Source organism: Ovis canadensis, chromosome 5 (genome assembly GCF_042477335.2).
Source record: "Ovis canadensis isolate MfBH-ARS-UI-01 breed Bighorn chromosome 5, ARS-UI_OviCan_v2, whole genome shotgun sequence".
Classification (NCBI taxonomy): domain Eukaryota; kingdom Metazoa; phylum Chordata; class Mammalia; order Artiodactyla; family Bovidae; genus Ovis; species Ovis canadensis.
Genome location: NC_091249.1, coordinates 87716871 through 87741552, shown reverse-complemented (window position 1 = coordinate 87741552; position 24682 = coordinate 87716871). Strand labels below are relative to the sequence as shown.

The 24682-nt window shown below is 37.4% G+C and overlaps 1 protein-coding gene across 2 annotated transcripts in view; it reads right to left on the bottom strand.

Annotated features, from left to right (window-relative positions):
• Nucleotides 1–950: 950 nt before the first annotated feature.
• The window catches only part of HMMR (hyaluronan mediated motility receptor), a 31702-nt gene continuing 7970 nt past the window's right edge, over nt 951–24682 (bottom strand). For both annotated transcript variants that reach the window (XM_069592550.1, XM_069592549.1), the window contains exons 5-18: nt 20521–20709; nt 19393–19479; nt 19208–19308; nt 16893–16967; nt 16584–16762; nt 15810–15958; nt 14170–14384; nt 11846–11962; nt 6713–6859; nt 6306–6458; nt 6119–6218; nt 5121–5297; nt 2856–3018; nt 951–1889 (exon numbers count right to left, since the gene is read on the bottom strand). In XM_069592550.1, the coding sequence (XP_069448651.1) occupies nt 1870–1889; nt 2856–3018; nt 5121–5297; nt 6119–6218; nt 6306–6458; nt 6713–6859; nt 11846–11962; nt 14170–14384; nt 15810–15958; nt 16584–16762; nt 16893–16967; nt 19208–19308; nt 19393–19479; nt 20521–20709 (1872 nt within the window). In that variant the 3' untranslated portion in view covers nt 951–1869. The remainder of the gene's footprint in view (nt 1890–2855; nt 3019–5120; nt 5298–6118; nt 6219–6305; nt 6459–6712; nt 6860–11845; nt 11963–14169; nt 14385–15809; nt 15959–16583; nt 16763–16892; nt 16968–19207; nt 19309–19392; nt 19480–20520; nt 20710–24682) is intronic.

Genomic DNA, 24682 nt, shown 5'->3' with positions numbered 1-24682 from the left:
CATGAGGTTTTCAAGTTAGGCTGGTGGGAACAGGAAGTGTTTCTAGCCTGTGTGAGCTTTGAGCACTGTTACTTTTAATTTCAGGGGATGGTTCTTCCCCAGGCTTCAGGCAGGCTTCAGGCTCATATGCATAACTAGTTAGTATGGAGGTGATTCCTTGAGGGACCCTTTGTATCTCTCTACAATTCTCTCCTGCAATTTTGTCCTTTCAGTACTCTGTCCTGCAGTCTCCAGTACCTTTGGTCTCCCCAGATCTCACTTCGGGCTTTTCAACTCGGTTAGTTGGATGGGCTTTGCCTGGGTTCCCCTTGCATGTATGTTTGCAAACTCTCTCAAGGCTGTAAATATGGATGAATTGTACGATTCACCTTGATTTTCCCCAAAAAAAGTCTTAGGGATTTTTTTTTTACGTTTAACATCATGAAAATCATTCTTTTGTACATTTTGTCATTCTTGGATAGTTTTAGGGTGCATGTGCGTGCGTGCGTGCGTGTGTGTGCACATGTGTGTGCACATGTGTGTGCATGTGTGTGTGTGTGTGTGTAGGGTAGGAGGAGGAGCAATAAATCTGATCCATGTTACTTCATCTTGGCTAAAAGCAGAAATCTTGAATGATTCCATTTTATTGGGCAGTTTTTCTAATTTCTACATTTCCTTTGAACTTAACTATGTATTAAGATCTAATAAAATAATTTATTAAGAAAAGTTATCCTGATTAAAATAGTCTCTGTTGGTCCATCAATGGGGAAACATGACAAAAAGGTAGCTTATAATATACCAACTGTGTAGATCAGGTATTTTAGGTGAAGAATGACCACTTTCTAAGTAGTATACTATTAATACCATTAGTGATTCTGGAGACAATATGGGGAGAGGAGGGCAGAGACAATAAATGCACCTTAAATAGAAGAATTAATATGATTTCATAAAATACAAGTTGTATAATTAGGTCAGTGATTTAATGTGTAATTTTATTTCATGATATATAAATATTAATCAAACACCCAGGAATCAGGCAGATGTCAAGCAGCTAGACAAATTCTCTAAGGAGGTTATGAGCAGGGACTTCCCCAGCAGTCCTATGGCTATGACTCCATGCTTCCAATGCAGGCAGCATGGGTGTGATTCTCAATCAGGAACTAAGATTCCACACTTGGTGCGTGGTGTGGCAAAAAAGAGGTTACAAGCAGAGTTTCTAAGAAAACATAAACTGCTGTTTATGAGGAGAAAAAAAAGGCAGATTTCCAGACCAAACCGCAGTATAATTTAAGAGGACTGGGATGGGATCTAGAAACCTGCAAATTATTAACCAACTTAGTGGCTTTGGTAAGGGATAACTATGGAAAAAAGCTTGCCTCTATTTCTTATTCGAATTGGATAAATGGATGATGGTGGGACAGAATGAACATTATTAGGAGAATTAAAGTAGTGGCAAGAACAAGCCAAGATATTTTAGCCTAGCATAAGAGGTTCAGACTAGAAAAGGTATTCCACATCAAACTAAAAAAAAACCTAAGGTTTCAGAATAGGGAAATGATAGTATGAGAATGATTTTTAAGATTACTGATTTGATGGGATGAGCGAGCAAAGCTGGAAAGCGTCAGAACATTTAGAATGAGGTATTAAGGGTGAGCATCAAGGAGGAAGTACTGACAATTGTAACTAGAATCTCAGAGAACACTGGTAAAAACGGTCTAACTTCCTTTCACATATGTAAGGACAGGAAGTTAGTATTAAATAAGAGATTTTAAAAATATTATAAACACAATAGCAAGAAAAATAATAATAATAAAAATAGTAAGAACAAAATAATCTTCAACAGGTTTTTCAGATGTTTACTTGCATGATTCTTGAAACTCCACTAAGAGCTCAGGAGCAGTTTGTATTGCCTGGAAGGAGTATTAAAACAGCAGTGTTAGTTTTCTAAATTAAAACTAATGCATCGGTCATTATGAACAAAAAGCAGTTTACCTTCTCTAAGAAAGATGAAGCAATACTTGTATTTTATTTATATTTCTTCATTTGCTGTTTCAGCCAATTTCAGTTTATTGTCAAAGATACAGAGATTGTAGTCAAGAAAGTGGGAAAAATGGACTTCTCCGGTAGTATAGTGGATAGGTATCCACTTGCCAGTGCAGGGGACACGGGTTCAATCCCTGGTCTAGGAAGATTCCATATGCCAAGGAGCAACTAAGCCTGTGTGCCACAACTACTGAGCCTGTGCCCTAGAGCCTGTGTTCCGCAACAAAAGAAGCCACCACAATGAGAAACCCTCACACCGCAGTGAAGAGTAGCCTCCACTCGCCACAACTAGGGAAAGTCCAAGAGCGGCAACAAAGACCCAGTGCAGCCAAAAATAAAGTGAATAAGTAAAATAAAAGAAAAAAGGAAAAATCTACTTCTCCAAAATTACAAATTGGATGTTTAGGTTACAAAATGTCAAGGGTGTAATAGAGGGATTAATTCTGGTAGGGAGTGGGTAAGAGCAAAAAAGGCAGACAAGGGAACTTCCCTAGTGGTCTAGTGGCTAAGACTCCACACACCCTATGCAGGGGCCCTGGGTTCAATCCCTGGTCAGGGAACTAGATTCTACATGCTGCAACTTAAGAGTTTGCATGCCACAACTAAAGATCCTGCGTGTTGCGACTAAGACTCCACATGGCCAAACAAACAAATAAGTAAATAAATATAAAAAAATAAAGAGAGAAAGAAGTACGATAAGTTTTCAAGAAAGATATAAGATATCAGAAACTGTTAACAGATTTTCACAGTTCATAAAGATAGATAACTTGCGCAGTGCTGTGAAAGCAAATCCAAAGGAAGATAACAGTTCTGTATGTTTATTCATTTCTTACCTTCTTTTAATGGAGTTTTGGGAACAAAATTTTCTTTACTTTCATGACAAAAAGCCTTTGAAGGATCAAAGTGTTTGATACCCAGAACTTTATTCAATTCCTCCTGAAGTTTTGCTTCACTTTGTTTTCTTTTAGTAAGCTGAGCACGGAGTTTTAACACCTCCTATTGTAAGAAAAAATACAATCAGTGAATAATTACTGAAGATCATGTTAGCGAAATGTGCTACGAATATTACTGACAATTCCACAGTTGCTCTTTTTTCAAACCTTAATGGCAAAAGCCTACTGCATACAGGCTTTCAGACTATAAATTACAAAATGAACAGCTATGACAAAGAAGATAACAAGTCATTTAAATCTTCCTGTCCCTCTATAGGTACAAAGTCGTATTTCTGATAAAAGTAAATGGCCTTAAGGTAAAATAGCAAGTGAAGAAACAATTATTCAAGCAGATCCATAAAAGCGCTTTTTGTTTTTTAAAAAAGGCAATGTCCTGTTGTGTTTGAACTAATCCTGTTCCCTCTCGCCCTAGTACTTGCTTAGCAAAGCAGAGACTCCACACCAGACCTCTGCAGACTGGAGCAGAGGGTTCCCCACAACCCCCATCCCCCACCCCCCCACCCTGCGCTCCCAGTCAGAGGCTTCTCCTGAGGAGCAGGATGTCAGCATCTCTCATCTTGCCCCCAGCTCTTCCTTGATCTGAACAACAGCAAATGTGGCTGAGAGGTGTGTGTGGGGGTCTTTTCTTTCAAGAAACCAAGGTGCAGGGTGCTGAAAATGCCCAGACCCTGATCACCCTTTACCTAGCTCATGAGACAATGGTTCCAAGCCAACAGACGCAAAGTGAGAGACCCTCAGATTGCTCATCTCCCTCTCCCCCAAGTCTACTAAACCTCCAGCTACAGGGACAGAGGTGTTTATTCACAGGAAAGCTTGCCATCACCCCCAAATCCAGATCTGAAGCCTTGTCTCAGAAATTCTGCCTAGGAGGAGAACACAGAGCTCCTAATTTATTCCCAGAGCAAGTGACTTCACTTACAACAGAGCTTAGAGAAGTTCAAGCTGAAGGATGCCCTTAAGAACAGTAGAGGCTGTGTGGTGCAAGGGAATGGGAAGTGATTAAAAACTGGGCTAAATTGTAAGCTGCCTAGTTTGTAGAAGAGAAGTGCTGAATAAGACAGGTGGGAGGAGCCCTCCTGGAGCCAGAACAAAGTCAATCACTGACCTAAAACACAGTTCCAACAAACCGAACCAGAATTAGATTGTACATTGATTGTACACATTAATCTGTTGAGGAATTTAAGACCTGGGGCAATGTTGAAAATAACAGAGGGATAATCCAGCAACTATGTGTGATCAGGGAGAGAGGGAGGCAGCCTTACCCAAACTAGCATCACCTCAGGGTGACTGTGTACACACCCCAAACTGAACCTCCCTCAGCAGCAACATCAGAGGCACAAACTAGTGGGGAGTGGGGAGGAGGAATACACTGCACTAAACAAGAAAATAACAACATACCTGCAAAGGGATGGCAGTACCCAGAGGTGCTACAACATATTGTCTAAAACATCCATTTTCTAACAGAAAAATTACAAAGTACACAAACAGGAAAGCATGATTTATACACTGGGGAAAAGCAGGCAACAACAACTGCGCAGAGAGTAACCCAGTATCAGATTTATCCAAAAAAGGGTTTAAAGCCATTATAAACATTTGAAGAAGTAAAGGAACTTAAAAAAAAGGGAGTAGACTCAAATTCCTACAATCAGAAATGAAAGAGGGGCCATTGCTGCTGATATCATCAAAATCAAAAGGAATGTAAGGGAATATGGCACACAGTTGTGAACCAACACATCAGAAAACGAAATGGACATATTCCTAGAAAGACGCAAACTACTGAAACTGTCTCAAGAAGAAATAGCCAATCTGAGGTACGACTATATTGCTATAAACTTCCCTGTTAGAACTGCTTTTGCTGCATCCCATAGGTTTTGAGTTGAAATAGTCAATCTAAATAGATCTATTATAACAAGTGAAGAGATTGAATTATTGATCAAAAACCATCCACAGAGAAAAGTCTAGGTCCAGTGCCTTCACCACTAAATCCCACTACACATTCAGTAAAGAATACCAATAATTCACGAAATATTCCATAAATAGAAAGGGTGAAACACTTCCTAACTCATTTTATGAAGTCAGTATTACCATGATAAAATAAAAACCACCCACCCCAATATCAATAAAAGTAAACGTGACTTTACAAACCGATTTGAGATTGCTATTTTCATCTTTCAGTTTCACAACATGCTTGATTTTTTGCTTTAGATTCTGATGACCCAATAATTTAGCATATGAATCTCTTAGATTATTTAGTTGTTCCTGAGCTGCACCATGTTCATTCAACAAAGCCTGTTTCTCTGCTTCAAATGCATCCAGTTGTAGCTGAAAAAGATTTTTTTGTAAAGTTAAGACTTAAAACTATTAAATCCTACTTGACTCATATTAACTACAAGGAAAACTAAAGTGAAAGAAAGTAAAAAGGCAAGACAGGATTTCCCTGGTGGTCCAGTGGTTAAGACTGCAGGCTTGCAATGCAGGGGGGCCAGGTTTGATCCCTGGTTGGGGAACTAGATCCCACATGCTGCAATTAAGACCTGGTACAGCCAAATAATAAATATCTAAACAAGAATCTCAACAACCACCACAACAAAAAAGGCAAAAAACAAAAATAGATTTACTGACTCACCCTTAGGGCTCTCCATAAATTGTCTTTTTTTTTAAAATAAAAAGTTGTTTTTCATTTCAAAGATCAATGAAACAGAAAGAAAGAAACAATGAAAGACCTGCTAGCGGGGCTAATCTGTATTACCACAACACATTATAGCCAATACTGTCTTCTGACTCTAAGTACCCAGATTTGCATTTATCCTTTAAGTGTTAGTTAGAGCAACATTGAGAAAGATCATAACAAAATAAGTGTCAAATATTTACGTAGATTATCAAAAGTTCATATCAGGAGAGCCTTCTAAGGTATTAACTTTTAAGAATCTAGGGGTAATATTTAAGCCTATAAAGCCTATATTAAAAACGTATGCATAATAATGTAGTAACATCTATAACAAACCTTCTGTAATAGGAAGTTAAACTGGCACTGTAAATGCACAGCAAAATGATCTTTCAGAAGAACCATGTCACTGCCGTGACTGTGACACGGAACAATATGAATTCTCAAATACAAGTAAGTTAAGTCCTAATTGACAGACCTGAAAAGGCTTTGTTTTATTATATAATTCTTCATAGAGAAGACGCCACTTATTCATTTCCTCAGTTAATTCTGCTATTGAGTTTTCTTTTCCAGCTTTTCTGTAAGGGAAAATTACATTAAAAATCACAATATACTAGAAAAAATAACTTGAGATGCGTGGCATTTTAGTTTTCAGCCTAGATTACCTTGCTTCTTCCTCTTCCAGTTGTTTCTTAAAGTCTTCGCTTTGTTGCTTGAGTTGGTTCTGTAAATCAGATATTCTTTTAAGAGAAGAAACTGTAATTTCTTTCATTTCTGCTTCTTTAAGTGCTGATTTGGTCTGCAGATCTAGAAGCATCCTTGGGTTTGAGAGAGAAGAGTCCATTAAGAAAATTATAGCCATTTAAATTACCTTTTTTTAAAAAAATGAATCTCAAAGAACTGTTGAGAATTATACTTTTTAAACTGTGTAAATTTACCATTGAAGATCACCCAAAGCAAGCCATGGGACTATAGTTTTCTGCATCACTTAGTAGCTGGCTTGCAGCAACATCCAATTGTCCTAATGGTTCTAAGACCACAGGTGTGGGCAGGTTTTATTTCTCCGACATACCTTGCATATTCTTGATTAGAGTTCTCAGTTGCCAATATTTGATCTCGGACATCCTCTGCACTTTGCTCAGCCTTGGCCAGTTTTTCCTTAAGTGATTCGTTCTGCACCTTAAGATCTTTTAGCTCACTTGCTGTTGATGCTTTATAGCTTATTTTTTAAAAACAAGGTTAAAGGATTTTTCTAACATATGCACAACAAATCTATAGCTGATTGGTTTATATTTTATACACTTTTAGGTAAAACAAAACCTTATCTATTTTCACATTTGCACAAGTAAGAATTCAATGTTTTGAAGTCAAGTTAATACTTAACATGAACTTATATGACATACGCAGTTCCTTTAAAGAAAAGAGTCAAATGCCTAGTATGGGTGGAATCTATGAACAAAGATGAAAAGAAATCAACTACCAAACATGGAAATTACCTCAAAACAAAAACCCACACAATCCCTCTACCTACTGTCATACTTTATTATCTTGTGGGTGAGAGAAAAAAATGCCTCTTCAGGTTGTTGTAAAATAAAAGGAAAAATAACAACATAATTAACTTTGTTCTAAGTGTTTTAAACGCAAACTACAGAACATGTTAGCTGATAAAACTGGAGAACCTACATTTTGCTTCATGATTCAGAAAAGGCTTTTCTGAGGAATTTACAGTTGAGATGTGATGGATAAGGAGGATTTAGGGAGCCAATTGGGGAAAGTATTTCAGAGGGAAAAGATGTGTCTGTGCTTGGAGGCAGGTAGAACACAGTCCATTAAGAGCTGGGACTGGGGCTTGCCTGGTGGCTCAGTGGTAAAGAATCCACCGGTCAATGCAGGAGACATGGGTTCAATCCCCAGTCTGAGGAAGACCCCACATGCTGTGGAGCAACTAAGCCTGTGCGCCACAACTACTGAGCCTGTGCTGTTAACTACTGAACTCAAGTGCCCTAGAGGCCACGCTCCTCAACAAGAAAAGCTACCTCATTGATAAGCCCGCGCACCATAGTTAAGAGAGCAGCCCCCACTCACTGCAACTAGAGAAAAGCCCGCACAGCAACAAAAACCCAGCATAGCCAAAAATAAATAAGTAAAATATTAAGCATTAAAAAAAAAAAAGAGCTGTGACAGGAGTCTAACGAACAAGAGAGGGAGAAAAAAAGAACAAGAGATGCAGGAGCAGAAGCAAGAGGCATGAATCCTTGCTGGTGGGGCATAGTGGGCTTACCTGAATGATAAGGGACATACTTCAAAGGTCTCTTTAGTAAGTGTGTAAATTATTCCAGAGATATTCAGAGAACTGACTGAGGAGGGACAGGAATGCTGAACTGGAGGATTAACAGAGGACAATTATTTTTCAGCCCAGGTGAGCGGTAAAGGAGGCTTGGACCAAGGACTTGGCAAAAGAAAGATGTGAGATCTCTTTTGGAGGCAGAATGGAAAAATTCAAGAAAGAGACTGAATGTTGGGAGAAAGGGAGAGAAGATGATTGCGATGACTCCAGACTTATGGAAGGAGAAACTCAGAAGATGGAGATGTCACTGACTGTGATCAAGAATGAGAGACGAGAGGGACAAAGGGAGACAAAGATGATCTAGAGTTGTTTTGGTGGGGTTAATACCAGACAGCGGTGAGAGATCTACTTGAAGTTAAGTAGGCAGCTGAATATATGAGTAGGGGACGAAAGGAGGGGTCTGGTTTGAAGAAATAAATTTTAGTGCTACTTGCATACTAATGGTGACTGACATCACAGAATGACTAAGGGCACTAGTTTTCAAAGTGGCAAGAAGGAAAATTTCTTTCCAGAGTTGTGAACAGCACTAAAAGTTACATATGTATACGTATATATATATAGTTAGTTGTTCAGTTGCTCAGTAGTGTCCAGCTGTTTGTGACCCCATGGACTGTAGCACACCAGGCTTCCCTGTCCTGCACCATTACCTGGAGCTTGCTCAAACTCATGTCAGTGATGCCATCCAATTATCTTATCTCTGTTGTTTCCTTCTCCTACCCTCAATCGTTCCCACATCACAGTCTCTTCTAATGAGCTGGCTCTTCGTATCAGGTGGCCAAGAATATTCAAGGTTGGTTTCCTTCAGGATTGACTGGTTTGATCTCCTTGCAGTCCAAGAGACTCTCAAGAGTCTTTTCCAACACCAAAGTTCAAAAGCATCAATTCTTCAGTGCTTAGCCTTTTGGTCCAACTCACATATTCATACATGACTACTGGAAAAACCACAGATTTGACTACACGGATCTTTGTTGGCAAAGTAATGTCTCTGCTTTTTAATATGCTGTCTAGGTTTGTCATATGTATATTAATTATATGTATGCTGATATATAAAAATTAAAATATATAGGGACTTCCCCAGTAGGCCAGTGGTTAAGACTCTGTGCTTCCACTGTAGGGGCAATGAGTTTGATCCCTGGTTGGGGAACTAAAATTCCACATGTCGCACAGCATGGCCAAAAATTCAAAACAGAACACAAAACATACACACACACACACACACACACACACACACACGTACATATATATACACACACAAACATACACACACATACATATATATACGATATGTATGTCAAAATATATCAGATCAGATGCAGGAACACATCACTGAGATTAGAAGGTACTAGTTAATGAATGGGTATTAGGCAATTGATTATCCATATGGAAAAAGAAATATGAATTTTATCCCTTTATCACTACACATACAGAAATCAGTTCTAGGTGGAAAAATGAAAAGTGCAATTTTGAAATTTAGGAAAAAAAAATAGGTGAATATCTTTATTTAAGTTCTCGGGATAGAAAGTTTTTGTAGGCAAAAGTGTTCACATAAAACTCTATAAGTTTAACAACACTAAAATCAAGAATTGCCATTCATCACAGGAAACCATAAAGAAAATGAAAATATAAGCCACACTCTGTAAGATATCTGCCACCCATATTGCTGATAAAAACCCTACAAATCAACCAAGAAAAGATAATCTTCTAGAGAAATGAATAAAAGTCATATATAAGCTTTTTACCGAAAAGGAAAAATGAAGTATCCACAAGAAGAGGTCCTTTTACCTTTAGTATACTGGCAAAATTTATGAAGTCTAACAAGCTTCAGAGGGGAGGTAGATCAATGGGAACTCATACATCACTAGTGGGAGTGTAGATTTTCACCTCCCCTTTGTAAAATGATTTGGAATTAAATTTTAAAGTTGAACATTCACTTAAATGTGACTTTAGAGTAATTCTTACAGGTATGTAAGAGGAGACCACAAGAATATTCACAGTACTGTTAATAAAATGAAAGAAATGGGAAACAACCCAAAAGCCCAAAGTGAGAATGGATAAATAGTGGTAGACTGATAAGATCAAATATTCTTTAACAGAGGATGAGACGGTTGGATGGCATCATCAACTCAATGGACATGAGTTTGAGCAAACTCCCAGAGAAAGTGAAGGACAGGGAAGGCTGGCGTGCTGCAGTCCATGAGGTCGCAAAGAGCTGGACATGACTAAGTGACTGAAGAACAATTCTATAACAGTGACCATGAACAAACTATAGACCCAGGCAATACTGAGATTCAACCCTAAAAACACACACAGTGCAGAGTGAAAAGGCAAGTCCCAGGATATGACATATACTACTAGGACACTTTTGGTGAAGTTCTGGAAAGAGAAAAATTAGGTATTAGTCATATGGACATACATTATAAAATTATACACAGGAAAAAAGCTAGGAAATAACTGATGTAGATTTTGAGATGGTGTTACCTGTTGCAGGGAGGAATGAAGATGGGGACAGTGGAGGATTCATATAGGTAGCAAGCTGTTGAAACTCTTTTGGTTTATAGGTTGTCTTCTATGAGCTCATGCATGTTAAATTTACCTTTATGATTTAGGATTTCTGTACACATTGGATCTTTTTATTGACTATACTAAAATAGATAAAAGAAGAGCCCTCTACGCAAAATTATATAAAGAAATACAGTAAGTAAAAATGCTAACATTAATACACTCAGTGTGAGACTGTGTGATGTACTAGTGTTTGTTGTATTATCATTTGTAATTTGTAACGCCCTCCAAAATAAACTTTTTTTGAAAAAGGGAAAATAAGTAGACTGGATAGGAAGTAGATACATTATAATATCTATCAAGAAGATGGACTAAGAGATTATATTATAAACTATAAACATAAACTGCTATATATGTGAAGTCACTCAGTCATGTCTGACTCTTTGTGACCCTGTGGACTGCAGCCCACCAGGCTCCTCCATCCATGGGATTCTCTAGGCAAGAATACTGGAGTGGGTTGCCGTTTCCTTCTCCAGGGGATCTTCCTGACCCAGGGATCAAACCCAGGTCTCCCGCGTTGCAGGCAGACGCTTTACCCTCTGAGCCACCAGGGAAGCCATATATACAGGATGAATAAACAACAAAGTCCTAGTGTATATTGCAGGCAACTGTATTCAATATCTTGACATAAACCGTGGTGGAAAAGAATATGTAAAGGAATGTATTTATATGTACAGTAGAAATTAACACACTGTAAATCAATTATACTTCAATAAAATAAAGAAAAAAAGATGGGCTATAAACATGAGGAGGACTGGGGGTGAGAACGGTATTGGGAAGGAAAGGTGCAGAAAGAAGTAGGGGGTGAAGGGAGATGTAAAAAGACGTGTTTTAAAGACAAAGGCACATTAACATGTTCTAATACTGACAGGAAAAATTCTAGAAGAAAGGTTGAAAATTAAGAGATAAGGGATGAATGATGGAAAGAGGTCACTAAAGGTTAAGGAATGAGATACCTCATCTGTAATAGGTGGGAAGAAGATAGGGTGAGCATAGATGCAGGTACATTTATAAGTTCCATAAAGAGGAAATAAAAGCGTTTGGATTCTTCATGAGGAAAACGATGACATCAGGAGAGTCAGACAGATGTGTATGAAATCTGAAGCGGGTACTGGGCGAGGGAAATTACTATATATTCTAAGACTACAGGTAACACGAAATGCCCATTTCCATGGGCATTGTGGAATTTAAAGTAATAACAATTGTTTTATCCATGTAGTTTTGCTGACAGATGTCTCTAGGTGAACATTCCTTGCCTGCTCATGTACATTTGAGAAAGCATCTTCCCCATAAAAATACCTTTCAAATTGAGCAGTAACATCTTCCAGGCTCTGCACTGTACTGTTATGTTTTTCTTGTAAAAGCAAGGTGGCCTGAGTATGAGCAGCATTACTTTCATCCAGTTCGGCTTCTTTCCTAAGAAAAAGGAATGGTTAAAAGATAAGATGCTAACTGCATCTTAATTACCATTTAATATACCATTAGCTTAAGAAAGAGACTAGGATGTACCTTTGACACTGTGAATCATATATTCCACACTGGACAGCTTAGACCTACATTCATGATCTATATCTGCTAGCATGTTTATTTACATGCAGCTTCATTTTACCTTTGCCATTCTTATTTTACTTTTGTTTTCATCCTAATTTACTTACTTTTGTTTTCATACCGTATGTACTTATATAGGTAGTTTAAACACTTTGGGGGGAAGAAAGAAGATTAAAAAGACTCTAAGACAGAATCTTGGCAGCATCCAAGACTGAAGAATGTGAAGGATTATAAGTTAAGAAGCTCTTGGGTTGAATAAAATTTAATTCTTTGAATTCAGATATTTAGGGAACACTAGGTACAGTTAAGGTAACTTCGTTTTAAGAGGTCTTTTGAAAAAATAATTACAAGACTATGTAGATTTATTGTGACTATACCAATAACCCACAAAATAAATTACTAATTATTTAAAGATTCAACAACTTATTTAGGAGGCTATTTTGCCTAGACAGAATGGCTTTTAAGTCATCTTTATAACTATAGACTACAAATCTATACAGATTTTAAATATATGAATATTACATATTTCTACAATGGTGATAAACTTTATTTGACAGGCGTATGAGCTTATAAGAGGTATTTTAAAGAACACATAGAACTAAAACTGTAAGAAGCATTATTTGCTTAAAGATTAAGTTGGACACTGAAACAAGATACACAATTGTTCAAATTCATTCTGGAATGAGCAAAGGATTTTAAAAATACACACCACAGCTAAAAGCAATTAACTACTACTAAAGGATTTAAAATAAAAATACTTTTTCCTGCTCCCTAGAGGAATCCTGTCAACTTCTAAGTTTTTCTCTTAATCCTGAAATTTCCACACTGGAAAGGACCTTACAAATAATCTCATAAAACTCCTTTATTTTGTATCCAATGAACCAGAAAACAAAAGAAATTAAGACAGTCTTGCTCAGAATCACACATTTAACTAACAGACCTAGTAATAAAATCTTTATCTCCTGACCTTTGAACTGAGTTCTTTGAGTTAGAATAAATGATTATCTCATTTTTCTTTCTGAAATTGACATTATCCACTCAAGTTTCTTAATGTACCTGTTCCCTGAGGCTGGCTGCAGGATGAAAACAATCCCCCTAATTACATATTTTGTTCCCCAAAATGCAGGCATGTATAAAAAATTTGATGTTCTTTAAAATCACTAACCACTAAAAGAAAATAGAAAAGGGATTAATAAAAAAGCACCTAATAAGAGATAGATACATAGTTGTGATATAAGTGATGATTCTGTAAGGTTATGTCTAGTTCTTTGCTAGAAAATGTTTACTGCTGAGATCCCAAGAATTCAAGTATTTGTTTACAATTTGAACTCAAGAATCAACTTGGATACTGTAAATAAATGTGATGAAGGGCATATAATGTGAAAACAATATGAAATTAAACAAAGAAAAAAAAAGGCACTGGATCTCAGGCTTCCTACTTTTAATGATACATTTTTTAATTTCTGGATTTTCCCCAGTTCTGGTTGTTTCTTCCCCATTTTGGTTTTTGATTGTTATTTCTGAAGTGTTTGTGGCTCCCTCTTTGAACTTTAAATAAGAAAAGGGCATAGCTTCTCACTTGGGCTGTCATACCTGTCTATCTGTACTTCCGTGCATGTACTTTACCTCTCTGTGTCTCTTTCTTTTTATTTGTGGACTTCCCTGGTGGTCCAGTGGTTAAGAATCTGCCTGCTAATGTAGGAGACCATGGGTTCAGTCCCTGGTCTGCGAAGATTTCACACGCTGCAGGGCAACTAAGCCTGTGTGCCTCAAGAACTGAGCCTACACTCTGGAGTCTGCCTGGCAGCTACTGAGCCCATGTGTTATAACTACTGAAGCCTGGGTGCCCTAGGGCCCATGAAAGTAGCCCCTGCTCACCACAACTAGAGAAAGCCTGCATGCAGCAATGAAGACCCAGCATAGACAAAAGTAAATAAAATTTAAAAAAAAAGAGAAAATTCCTTATTTGTAAAATAATTCCAACCTCACCACTCACATGATTGGTGTGGGAATCCCAACAGAATGTACTAGAAAATAACCTTTAATTATAAACATGAAGTCCTATTAATACGAACCCTTTCAGCTTTTCTTCGAGGCGTTTTAGTTCTGCAGCTCTAGATTCTGCTTCCTCTTCCAGTTGCTTAAGCAGGTTTTCCGCTTGTTCCTCCTTTTGCTGTAATTTATCCAGCTCGTCCAAGGCCTGCTTTAATTCTCCCTCAAAGAGAGTTCTCTCTTTAATCGTTTCTTCTTGAAAAGAACAGAGCTTCTGCTGAAGACCAGAAGATAATTCCTGCATATTGATAGAAAGCCAGCAAAACCATCTGAAAGGTTTTGACAATTTAATAAATAATTAAATTGAATACTCTGTGAGATTTTACTAAGGACAAAAGAGAAGTACAACTAATCAGTAAGGACACTAAACTCGAGAGCCTCTGAGAAACTTGAGAGATTCATATTCATTCTGTCATGGATTATATCCTACCCTTTGTTAAGACTGGGGTAAATGTTATCTCAGTCTTTTTCCTATGCAACACACACTTCTTAGACAACAAAAATTATATTCTACAACTGGCTTTTATCATATATTTTTCTCATATGATACTATATAAAGAGTATTATGATTTCAATGTTATATGGAAATATATAAAGTTATATAAGTAAATAAGAATAAATAAATACAAGTAAATCACCATTGCAAAAAAAATTCTAACATTATGAATAAAGGAAAAATTGCCTTTGACCTACTCCCCATTCCAATCAAAATAACCACTAAATTTTGCATTATAAGCATTATGGCCTTTTTCTATATATTTACATTCTTTTAAAACATAAATTAAATATACTGTGCATAAAAAGGTCATTTAAAATACCATAAAAATAGTTGTTGAGGTCTTTTCAAGTCAGTATATACAGATCTACCTAATTCCTTTGTCACTGCAGATTGCCAACAATATAATATTTCACATTAGTTCACATGAGTACTTGCTTGCTTGACTAATTCTCACCAGTATATCATATTACCAAACGTTTTAACTTGTGCCAGTCTTGGGAGTGGAAAAAAGACACCAAACATTTCTTTGATTATTATGACAAGTACAGCATCTTCTCATTTTATAAGCCACTTGAATTTCTACTGCTAAGAATTATCTATTTCCATCCTATGCCCATTAAAAAAACTTTTTTGTTTAATTAAAAAAATTTTTTTGGCAGCACTGAGACCCATGCAAGATCCCCATTTCCCGACCAGGCATCAAACCTGCGGCCCCTGCAGGGGAAGCTCGGAGTATTAACCACTGGGTTACCAGGATTGATGTTATGATTTTTTAATGAACTTCCTGTGTTTCTCATTGATATGTAAAATGTTCTTTATGTAATCTGGATTTCAAAAAGTCACATTTTGTTTTTTGTCTAATTAGACACTCTTTTACCACAGAACTGTAAATGCCTATGTAGTAATCTAACACAAGAATGTGCTGAAAAAAAAACTAAAACAATTTCCCTATATCATTTCAACCGTTGCTTTAATTTTTCAAATCATGAATAACTGTGGTGACGTCAGTTAAATATGCAGCAAAGACATGATTACTTCCTCAGGATAAGAATCTAAAAGTAGAACTGTTGGATCAAAGGATATATACAATTTAAAGGTTTCCTGAAACACAGGGAAATGTATGACATAAAAGAAGCACTAGGCTTTTTTAATATTGTAAAATACCTTCTCTTGTTGCAGAAGTGAATCCATTTGCAATACTTTTTGTTGTAGCTCTTCATGTTCTTGTTTTTCAAGAATAGACCTCTCTTTTAAGCTTTGTATCTCAGAATTTAGATTTTCGTCCAGTTCTCTGTTCCTATTGATAAGGTCTTCTAGAAAAGGAAAAATATCAACAATGCTGTAGTTAGATACTAATATTACTTTTGAAAAACCCAGATTTCCATGGTGGTTCAGAGCATAAACAATCTGCCCACAATGCAGGTTCAATCCCTGGGTTGGGAAGGTCCCCTGGAGAAGGGAATGGTGATCTACTCCAATATTCTTGCTTGGAGAATTCCATGGACAGAGGAGCCTGGGGAGCTATAGTCCATGGGGTCACAAAGAGTCAGACATGACTGAGTGACTAACACACACACAAACACACAGAGGTCAAGTATTTCCAAAGAGGGAAAAAAAATTCTGAAGTTCCTGTCATTACTACATATAAAACAGTACATATATTATATAATAAAATCTTCAAACCTAGCTCTATGTGTCTACCAATTTTAAATGGCCACCCAATGAGGAGGTCAACTGTGTATATTTCAATCAAGACAAGCAATATATTCAAATAAACAGATAACAAATAGCATAAAAGATAAAAATCCCCATGCATAAAACAGAATTTTTATTATTGTTTATGTAATTATTTAAAGTTGCTATAACATATCAGTACTTTTAAAAACTATCATAGGTAGTATTTATCTAAAGAAAACAGTACTATAAACAGTAGAATACCTTTTTCTTCTTCAAGCACCTGGCATTTAGACTTCATGTCTTCTATTTCTTTAGACAATATAGCAATATTTTCCTCAAGAGACTGCTTAAGGCTTAAAACTTCATGATTCTTCTCTTTCAGATTTTCTTCTAACTGGGCAATATCTAGCTTGTATTTTTCCACTTGATCTGATGCACAACTGCATTAAAACAAATTATGTTGAAGAGCACATCTATTTAAGCAGAGGAAACATTAAATGAAAAGAGATGAAAATGATGCATTCACAACACTTCAATAAAACAAAGTCCAAAAACTACTCTTCATATTACCTTATTTCTTCAATGTATTCTAAGAGCTTTTCTGTTTCAGATTTTTCATCAATCTTTTCCTTCTCTATTGAAACACTAAAAAAAAAAAAGCATACATTAATATACACAATAATCATACTTACTCTGTACCAGAGTAAGCATCTCTGGTACGGGGTAAGCATTATTCTGTGCAGAGTAAGCTTACTCTACAGAGATGCTTACTCTATGGCAGATACTGTTCTCTCAGGCAGGCTGACTCTAGGTTCTAAACTCCTAACCATTAATTTGTGTGACCGCTCATGTTGACAATTTATGCAAGTAGGAGGCTCAAGTTTGTTGTTGTTTAAGTGAGAAAGCTTTCCAAATATATTCTGACAAAAGGCTTATGATGATGAGAGTCTATATACAGTTACAGATCTATAACACTCTGAGTGTATCAGAAATCACCTTTCCTGTAGCTTTCTTAAAATCCCCACCCATCACACATACAAAATAGAATTTTGTGTGCTTCAAAGCCTTTCTTCCAGGCTGCCTTTTATTCAGTTACTTATTGAGAAAGGGGCAAGGGACTTTAGTAGATATCTTACGAAAGGATATATATGAATGGTCAATAAGCACACAAAAGAGATGTTTGACATTAACAGCAACAAACTGAAAACATAGATAATATACTACTTTACATCCTCTAGAAAGGCTGAAATCAGACAGGCTGACAATATCAAGTATCAATGCGTATGTGACTGTTAAGTCCATTCAGGCATATCTGACTCTCTGCAACCCTATGGACTACAGTCCACCAGGCTCTGTCCACGGGATTCTCTAGGCAAGAATACTGGAGTAGGTTGCCATGCCTGCCTCCAGGACAAATATTGGTTAGGATATGGAATGAATGGAACCATCATGTATTGTAAAGTAGGAGTGTAAAACTGTATAAACATGTTGAGCTTTTAAAAAAGCATTACATGGGGACTTCCCTGGTGATCCAGTGGCTAAGACTCCATGCTCCCAATAAAGAAGGCCCAGGTTCAATCCCTGGCCCAGGATAGATCCCACAGGTCACAACTAAAGATCCTGCATGCTGTAACTAAGACATGGCACAGCCAAATACATAAATAAACAACGAAACAAACTACATAGAAAACATTATACATACACAACACTATGACCTTGAAATTCCACTCCTAGATATTTACTCAGAGAAACAAAAACCTATGTCTACAAAAAGGTAAATATAGTAGTCTTACTGACAATAGTCAAAAATTGGAAACCCAAGTACTGATCAATAGGAGAGTAATGAACAAATGGAGGTATATTCGTATAGTGGAAAACTACTAAGAAATGAAAGAAACATATAATACACACAACAATACGGATGAATCTTGACTCTGCACTTTCAACGCAAAACGCATGGGTTTCAGACCTGGTCAGGGAACCAAGAGCCTGCAAGATGTGCAGCATGTCCAGGAAAACAAAAAAAAGAGCCACATATACACATATATGCATGCATGTGATGCTGCTGCTGCTGCTGCTAAGTTGCTTCAGTTGTGTCCGACTCTGTGTGACCCCATAAACGGCAGCCCACCCGACTCCCCCATCCCTGGGATTCTCCAGGCAAGAACACTGGAGTGGGTTGCCATTTCCTTCTCCAATGCATGAAAGTGAAAAGTCAAAGTGAAGTCACTGAGTCGTGTCCAACTCTCAGCGACCCCATGGACTGCAGCCTACCAGGCTCCTCCGTCCATGGGATTTTCCAGGCAAGAGTACTGGAGTGCGGTGCCACTGCCTTCTCCAGCACGTGATGATAAATGTCCCCCAAAAGGTCAAATTAACTTATGATGATGGAAGTCAGAAAGGGGTTGCAGGGGTTGGGGGTAACTGCAGGGAGGAACAGGGAGCAGAACGGAGCACGAGGGGACTTTGTGAGGGAATGACAGTGTTCTCTACCTTGTTTGGATGGTGGTTACACAGGAGTACACAATTGTCAAGTCATTAAAATGAATACTTACGATCTGTACAGTTTAGTAATTAAAAGAAGTCTAGGATTGTAAACTAATCATAGCTTCCTGTATCAGTGCTTCTCAGTTTTGGTCTCGTTACAACCTCCATAAGATTATGTGCCTTTCCTCAACACTGATACAGAAGATGTACAAACATAATATATTCATATTTCTTTTCAGCATAAAATGTTGGAGAACGATTAGGGTTCAGCTGTTACTTAGGAAGAGAAATAGGGCAAGTGGAGGCAGGCAATGAGATGAGTATGGAGTAATAACTAGCCAAGAAAGCCAAATACAAAACTGGTTACACAACATAACCTTTTTTCTTTTGTCACTCACAGTTTCCCCTCAAGTTGCACTATTTTCTCCTGAGACTCCACGAGGTTCTTCTGGGTGAGCTGCAGCTTCACCTCCATGCCTTCCTGTTTAGCCATCATGCTCTACACAACAGAAATATCTGTTTTAGGAAATGAGAACTTGTTCAGATCCCCAGTTCCAGAAAACTTACCTAAGGTATTACTCACCCTCATCTTGGTTTCCCTTTTGTTTCTCAGTTTCATCAACTCAAGGCTTAGAATTCTCAAATTCTTCTGGTTATTATCTTCAGAAAACTGAGTATAGCAAACACATAAAAAATTGAGAAATATTTTTTTACTAAAGTTGTGTAAAAATCACTTAAGCACTGAGTATTCTATTATAGGGACTACTATTTGATTACAACATACTTTGGTAGAGAAAAGTATCCTTAACCCACACTGGGATTACTGGCTTTATACTATTTCTATTCTTGTCCCTCCTTTTCCTTCATGTGACTTTCTGGTCTACTTTTGAAATCAGCTTCAGTGATTGTTTATCTGTATATGCTGGGAAGTCTACTGTGTGGCTCTAAAACAAGATTTTTGCAGAGTTTTGTCTGTAAAAATTGGTTAATTCAAGTGTGTTTGCTTAACAAACTGCATTGGCATTGTCTTGTCTACTTTGAAATATGCAGACTATAGGGTCCATCACAGGCCTAATAAATGATAACCTCCCTAAGTGAAGCTCAGGAATCTGCTGTCTTGCCCGTGCTTAATTCTTACGCATCCTTACTCCCTTTGTAAGCAAAGAGCCCAGCATGTTACAGGCCCTGAATAATAGATTCTTATTAAGCTGAACGGTGATTTACAGCTTCCTCCCACTTCTATAAAAAGCAGGATGACCATATTAAGTCCTTTAAGATCTACTAGTTTATTAATGTTGATAAACACAATTTATCTCCTGAGCATTATTTAGTCCACACATTTATTCATTTTCTACTGCATTCCCAAAGAGATTTAAGACAGAGGCCTGCTATCATGCTATTATTTATTGCAGAGAAAGATCTTTAAAGATACTTCTAGATGTAAATTCTAAAACGTTACTAGTGGTCTTACTAACTGGGAGTGACTTTGAAGGAGGGTGAGAAAATGTCAGATGTTAAAACAAAAAGTAAACGATTGTTTATATTCTCTTATGTGCCAAGTACCATAATTCCTATTGGGAGTGGCTTAATATTTAAAGTACATTTATTGAAGTTAAATGACTAAACTAGGCCTCAAATTCCCAAACAGCTCTATGAGGAAAAAAACATAATTGTTTTTTATTCAATTGTAAAGATTATGAGGTTCAAATACCTTAGATTTTAGGAGCTCATTAGTCTTGGTTAATTCAATAAGCTGTTTTTCCAGTGAAGCATTACTTGCAGAGAGAGATGTTTTTTCCCTGACGGCAGCGTTTAGCTTTGCTTCCACCTTCTCCAACTCAGCTTCCAGATCCTGGATCCGCCTGTCCTGAGCTCCACGCTCCTGCACAAGAATGCGGATCTGGACAGGAACAAGGAGGTGAAATGAACAACTCATGTATTACTGCCAATACAGTTACGAGATGCTGTCCGGTGCTGTGCTTAGTCACTCAGCTGTGTACAACTCCTTGTGACCAAATGGACAGTAGCCCGCCAGGCTCCTCTGTCCATGGGGATTCTCCAAGCAGGAATACTGGAGGGAGTTTCCATGTTCTCCTCCAGTACTAGGTGCTAATGATAATCAAAACATTAAAGTTCTAGAAAAACCTCTGATTGTGATATGATGTTCTTCAACAGTTTTAGCTGTTTGAGCAATCGTATTTACTTTATGACACATCTTGAAAATCTGTTAAGCATTTTAAGAACTGAGAATTCAAACTGCCATAAACTTCTAGGTATAATTATACTGTTTATTTACTTTTAAGGCATTGCTACCTATAAAAGTTCTTCTTTTCTCTAGTTCTAATTATAGGAATTCAAATTACAGCTTAAAATGCTAAATACCTTTATTTCTGGGAAAACAGAACAGGGCTCCTGGGTAGGGTGTGGTAGGCATTAGCAAGCCATAATACCTGATGCAACTAATGGGTAAAAACCAAAACAAAAAACAAATATTTGTCAACAGGAAATGTGGAAGCCAGAAGATAATGAAATGTTTAAAATGTATGGGAAAATCTGCCAATATAAAATTCTATTCCCAATGAAAATAGCCTCTAAATATGAAGGTGATATACAGACATTTTTCAGAAGAAAAAAACAAAAAAGAGCCAAGAATATTTGTCAAGAGTAAAACTGCACAACAAGAAATATTAAAGAAAATTCTTCAGGCTGAAGGAAATGATCTCATATGTTTATAAAATATGCACTTAAATATAAGGACTGATAGACTGACAATAAAGGTAACAGAAAAGGTTTACCATGTAAACATTAGATAAATGAAAGCTGGCATGGCTATGTTAATAGTCTACAAAGCACACTTAAGGCAAACATTATTACTAGTAACAAAGAAATTTTATAGTCAAAGGTTGTTTCAAGAGAAGACATAATCTTAAATTTTTCATGTACAACAAAGTACTATTGTAACAAATATACAAAGTCAAAACTGACAGAATTAAAAAGAGATTAATCCAAAGAGCTGGAAGTCTAAAAATTTCTCAGAACTAACAAACACACAAAAATATCAGCACAAATAATAGATCTGAAGAAAACTATTAAATGACTTGAACTAAGTGATGTATATAGACCACTATAACCAACAAGTGCATTTACATTCTTTTCTAGTGCACATAAGACATTTACCACAGTAGGCTTTATGGCTTCCCGGATAGCTCAGCTGGGAAAAAATCCGCCTGCACCTGCAGGAGACCCCAGTTGGATTCCTGGGTCAGGAAGATCCGATGGAGAAGGGATAGTCTACCCACTCCAGTATTCCTGGGTTTCCCTTGTGGCTCAGCTGGTAAAGAATCTGCCCACAATACGGGAGACCTGGGTTTGATCCCTGGGTTGGGAAGATCCCCTGGAGAAGGGAAAAGCTATCCACTCCAGTATTCTGGCCTAGAAAATTCCATGGGCTGAAAAGTCCATGGGGTGGCAAAGAGTCAGACACTTTCACTTCACTTCAAACTAGACTTTTTGCTTGGTATAAAAGTATCAAGAAAGCACAGCTATATTGCTGCTGCTGCTGCTAAGTCACTTCAATCGTGTTCGACTCTATGCAACCCCATAGATGGCAGCCCACCAGGCTCCCCCGTGTCTGGGATTTTCCAGGCAAGAACACTGGAGTGGGTTGCCATTCCCTTCTCCAATGCATGGAAGTGAAAAGTGAAAGTGAAGTCGCTCAGTCATGTCCGACTCTTAGCGACCCCATGGACTACCAGCAGCATACCAGGCTCCTCCACCCATGGGATTTTCCAGGGAAGAGTACTAAAGTGGGGACAGCTATATTAAGTCACATAAAAAGCAATCTCTATTCTTACTGGCTTTGTATTCAAACTTATCTCAGTATTCTAAGCCAATAATAATTAACTAAAAATATATCAAGCACCACTTACATATATGGCTGTGAACTAGATGCTAGGAACTGAACGAGATTTAAGATTCCCAACTGTAAGATCCTTTATTCTTACATTATTGGTTTACAATCAATGTTCACAGCATAGTACTATAAAGCAGAAAAAAGAACATTTAAGACTATCTACATCACACTTTTTCAGTTAAAGAAGTATAAAGAAGGGTTTGTGAACTCAAATGCCTACATGACCAAGTAGACAATATAAAAAGAGCCAGGTGAGGACTGACAGCAAATGCAACGTCTAAAGAAGGCAACCCAGGTAGATGCAATCTATTACTTTTAGAATGGATAAGCAACAATGTCCTATTGTATGGCACAGGGAACTGTATGATCTCCTGGGATAAACCACAATGGAAAAGAATATTGTTTTAAAAAGTGAAAAAAAAAAAAGAACGTTTATATGTGTAAAACTGAGTCACTTTGCTGTACTGCAGAGATCTGTACAACATTAAGTCAATTATACGTCAATTAAAAAATATAATTTTTTTAAAAAAGAAGGCAACCCTGCACAAGCCTAGTAGATTGTTGCCCTGGAGGGGATTGCAGACATTGTCCTGTCAGATCTTTTTATTCTGCAACAGTAGTCAGAAATCTGAGTTTCTTTTCCATGAAATTTTACTTTTAAATTAAATATTGATATTTAATTCAAATTAGCCAAACAAACGACAAATACTTGGGGGGGTTAAATAATATAGAGCAGTATTTCTAAAAAATTTTTATTCTAAAAGATTAAGTAACTGACACAAATGACTAGTTCTAACTCTGGAACTGCCACTCCCTCATCAGCTATCTCCAGAGACACTTAGTTATTAAATCTCTAAGTATTTACTCCTATATCACAGGCATGCGTCCTCAATAAAATGATGGCTAATGTTATTAAAATAGATACAAAAAAGGATCAGAGAAACAAGGGCAGAGATTTTCAAAGTTATCTTGACATGTTCCTGGCCTAAGCCAACATTTCTTTGGGATTGGAATGAAAAGTAATGCTCAAAATTCTGCAAGCCAGCCTTCAGCAATACGTGAACCATGAACTTCCAGATGTTCAAGCTGGTTTTAGAAAAGGCAGAGGAACCAGAGATCAAATTGCCAACATCTGCTGGATTACGGAAAAAGCAAGAGAGTTCCAGAAAAACATCTATTTCTGCTTTATTGACTATGCCAAAGCCTTTGACTGTGTGGATCACAATAAACTGTGGAAAATTCTGAAAGAGATGGGAATACCAGACCACCTGACCTGCCTCTTGAGAAACCTATATGCAGGTCAGCAATCTACAGTTAGAACTGGACATGGAACAACAGACTGGTTCCAAATAGGAGAAGGAGCATGCCAAGGTTGTATATTGTCACCCTGCTTCTTTAACTTATATGCAGAGTACATTATGAGAAATGCTGGACTGGAAGAAACACAAGCTCAAATCAAGATTGCCAGGAAAAATATCAATAACCTCAGATATGCCGATGACACCACCCTTATGGCAGAAAGTGAAAAGGAACTAAAAAGCCTCTTAATGAAAGTGAAAGACAAGAGTGGAAAAGTTGGCTTCAAGCTCAACATTCATAAAACGAAGATCATGGCATCTGGTCCCATCACTTCATGGCAAATAGATGGGGAAACAGTAGAAACAGTGTCAGGCTTTTATTTTGGGGGGCTCCAAAATCACTGCAGATGGTGACTGCAGCCATGAAATTAAAAGACGCTTACTCCTTGGAAGGAAAGTGATGACCAACCTAGATAGCATATTGAAAAGCAGAGACATTATTTTGCCAACAAAGGTCCATCTAGTCAAGGCTATGGTTTTTCCTGTGGTCATGTATGGATGAGAGAGTTGGACTGTGAAGAAAGCTCAGAGCCAAAGAATTGATGCTTTGAACTGTGGTGTTGGAGAAGACTCTTGAGAGCTCCTTGGACTACAAGGAGATC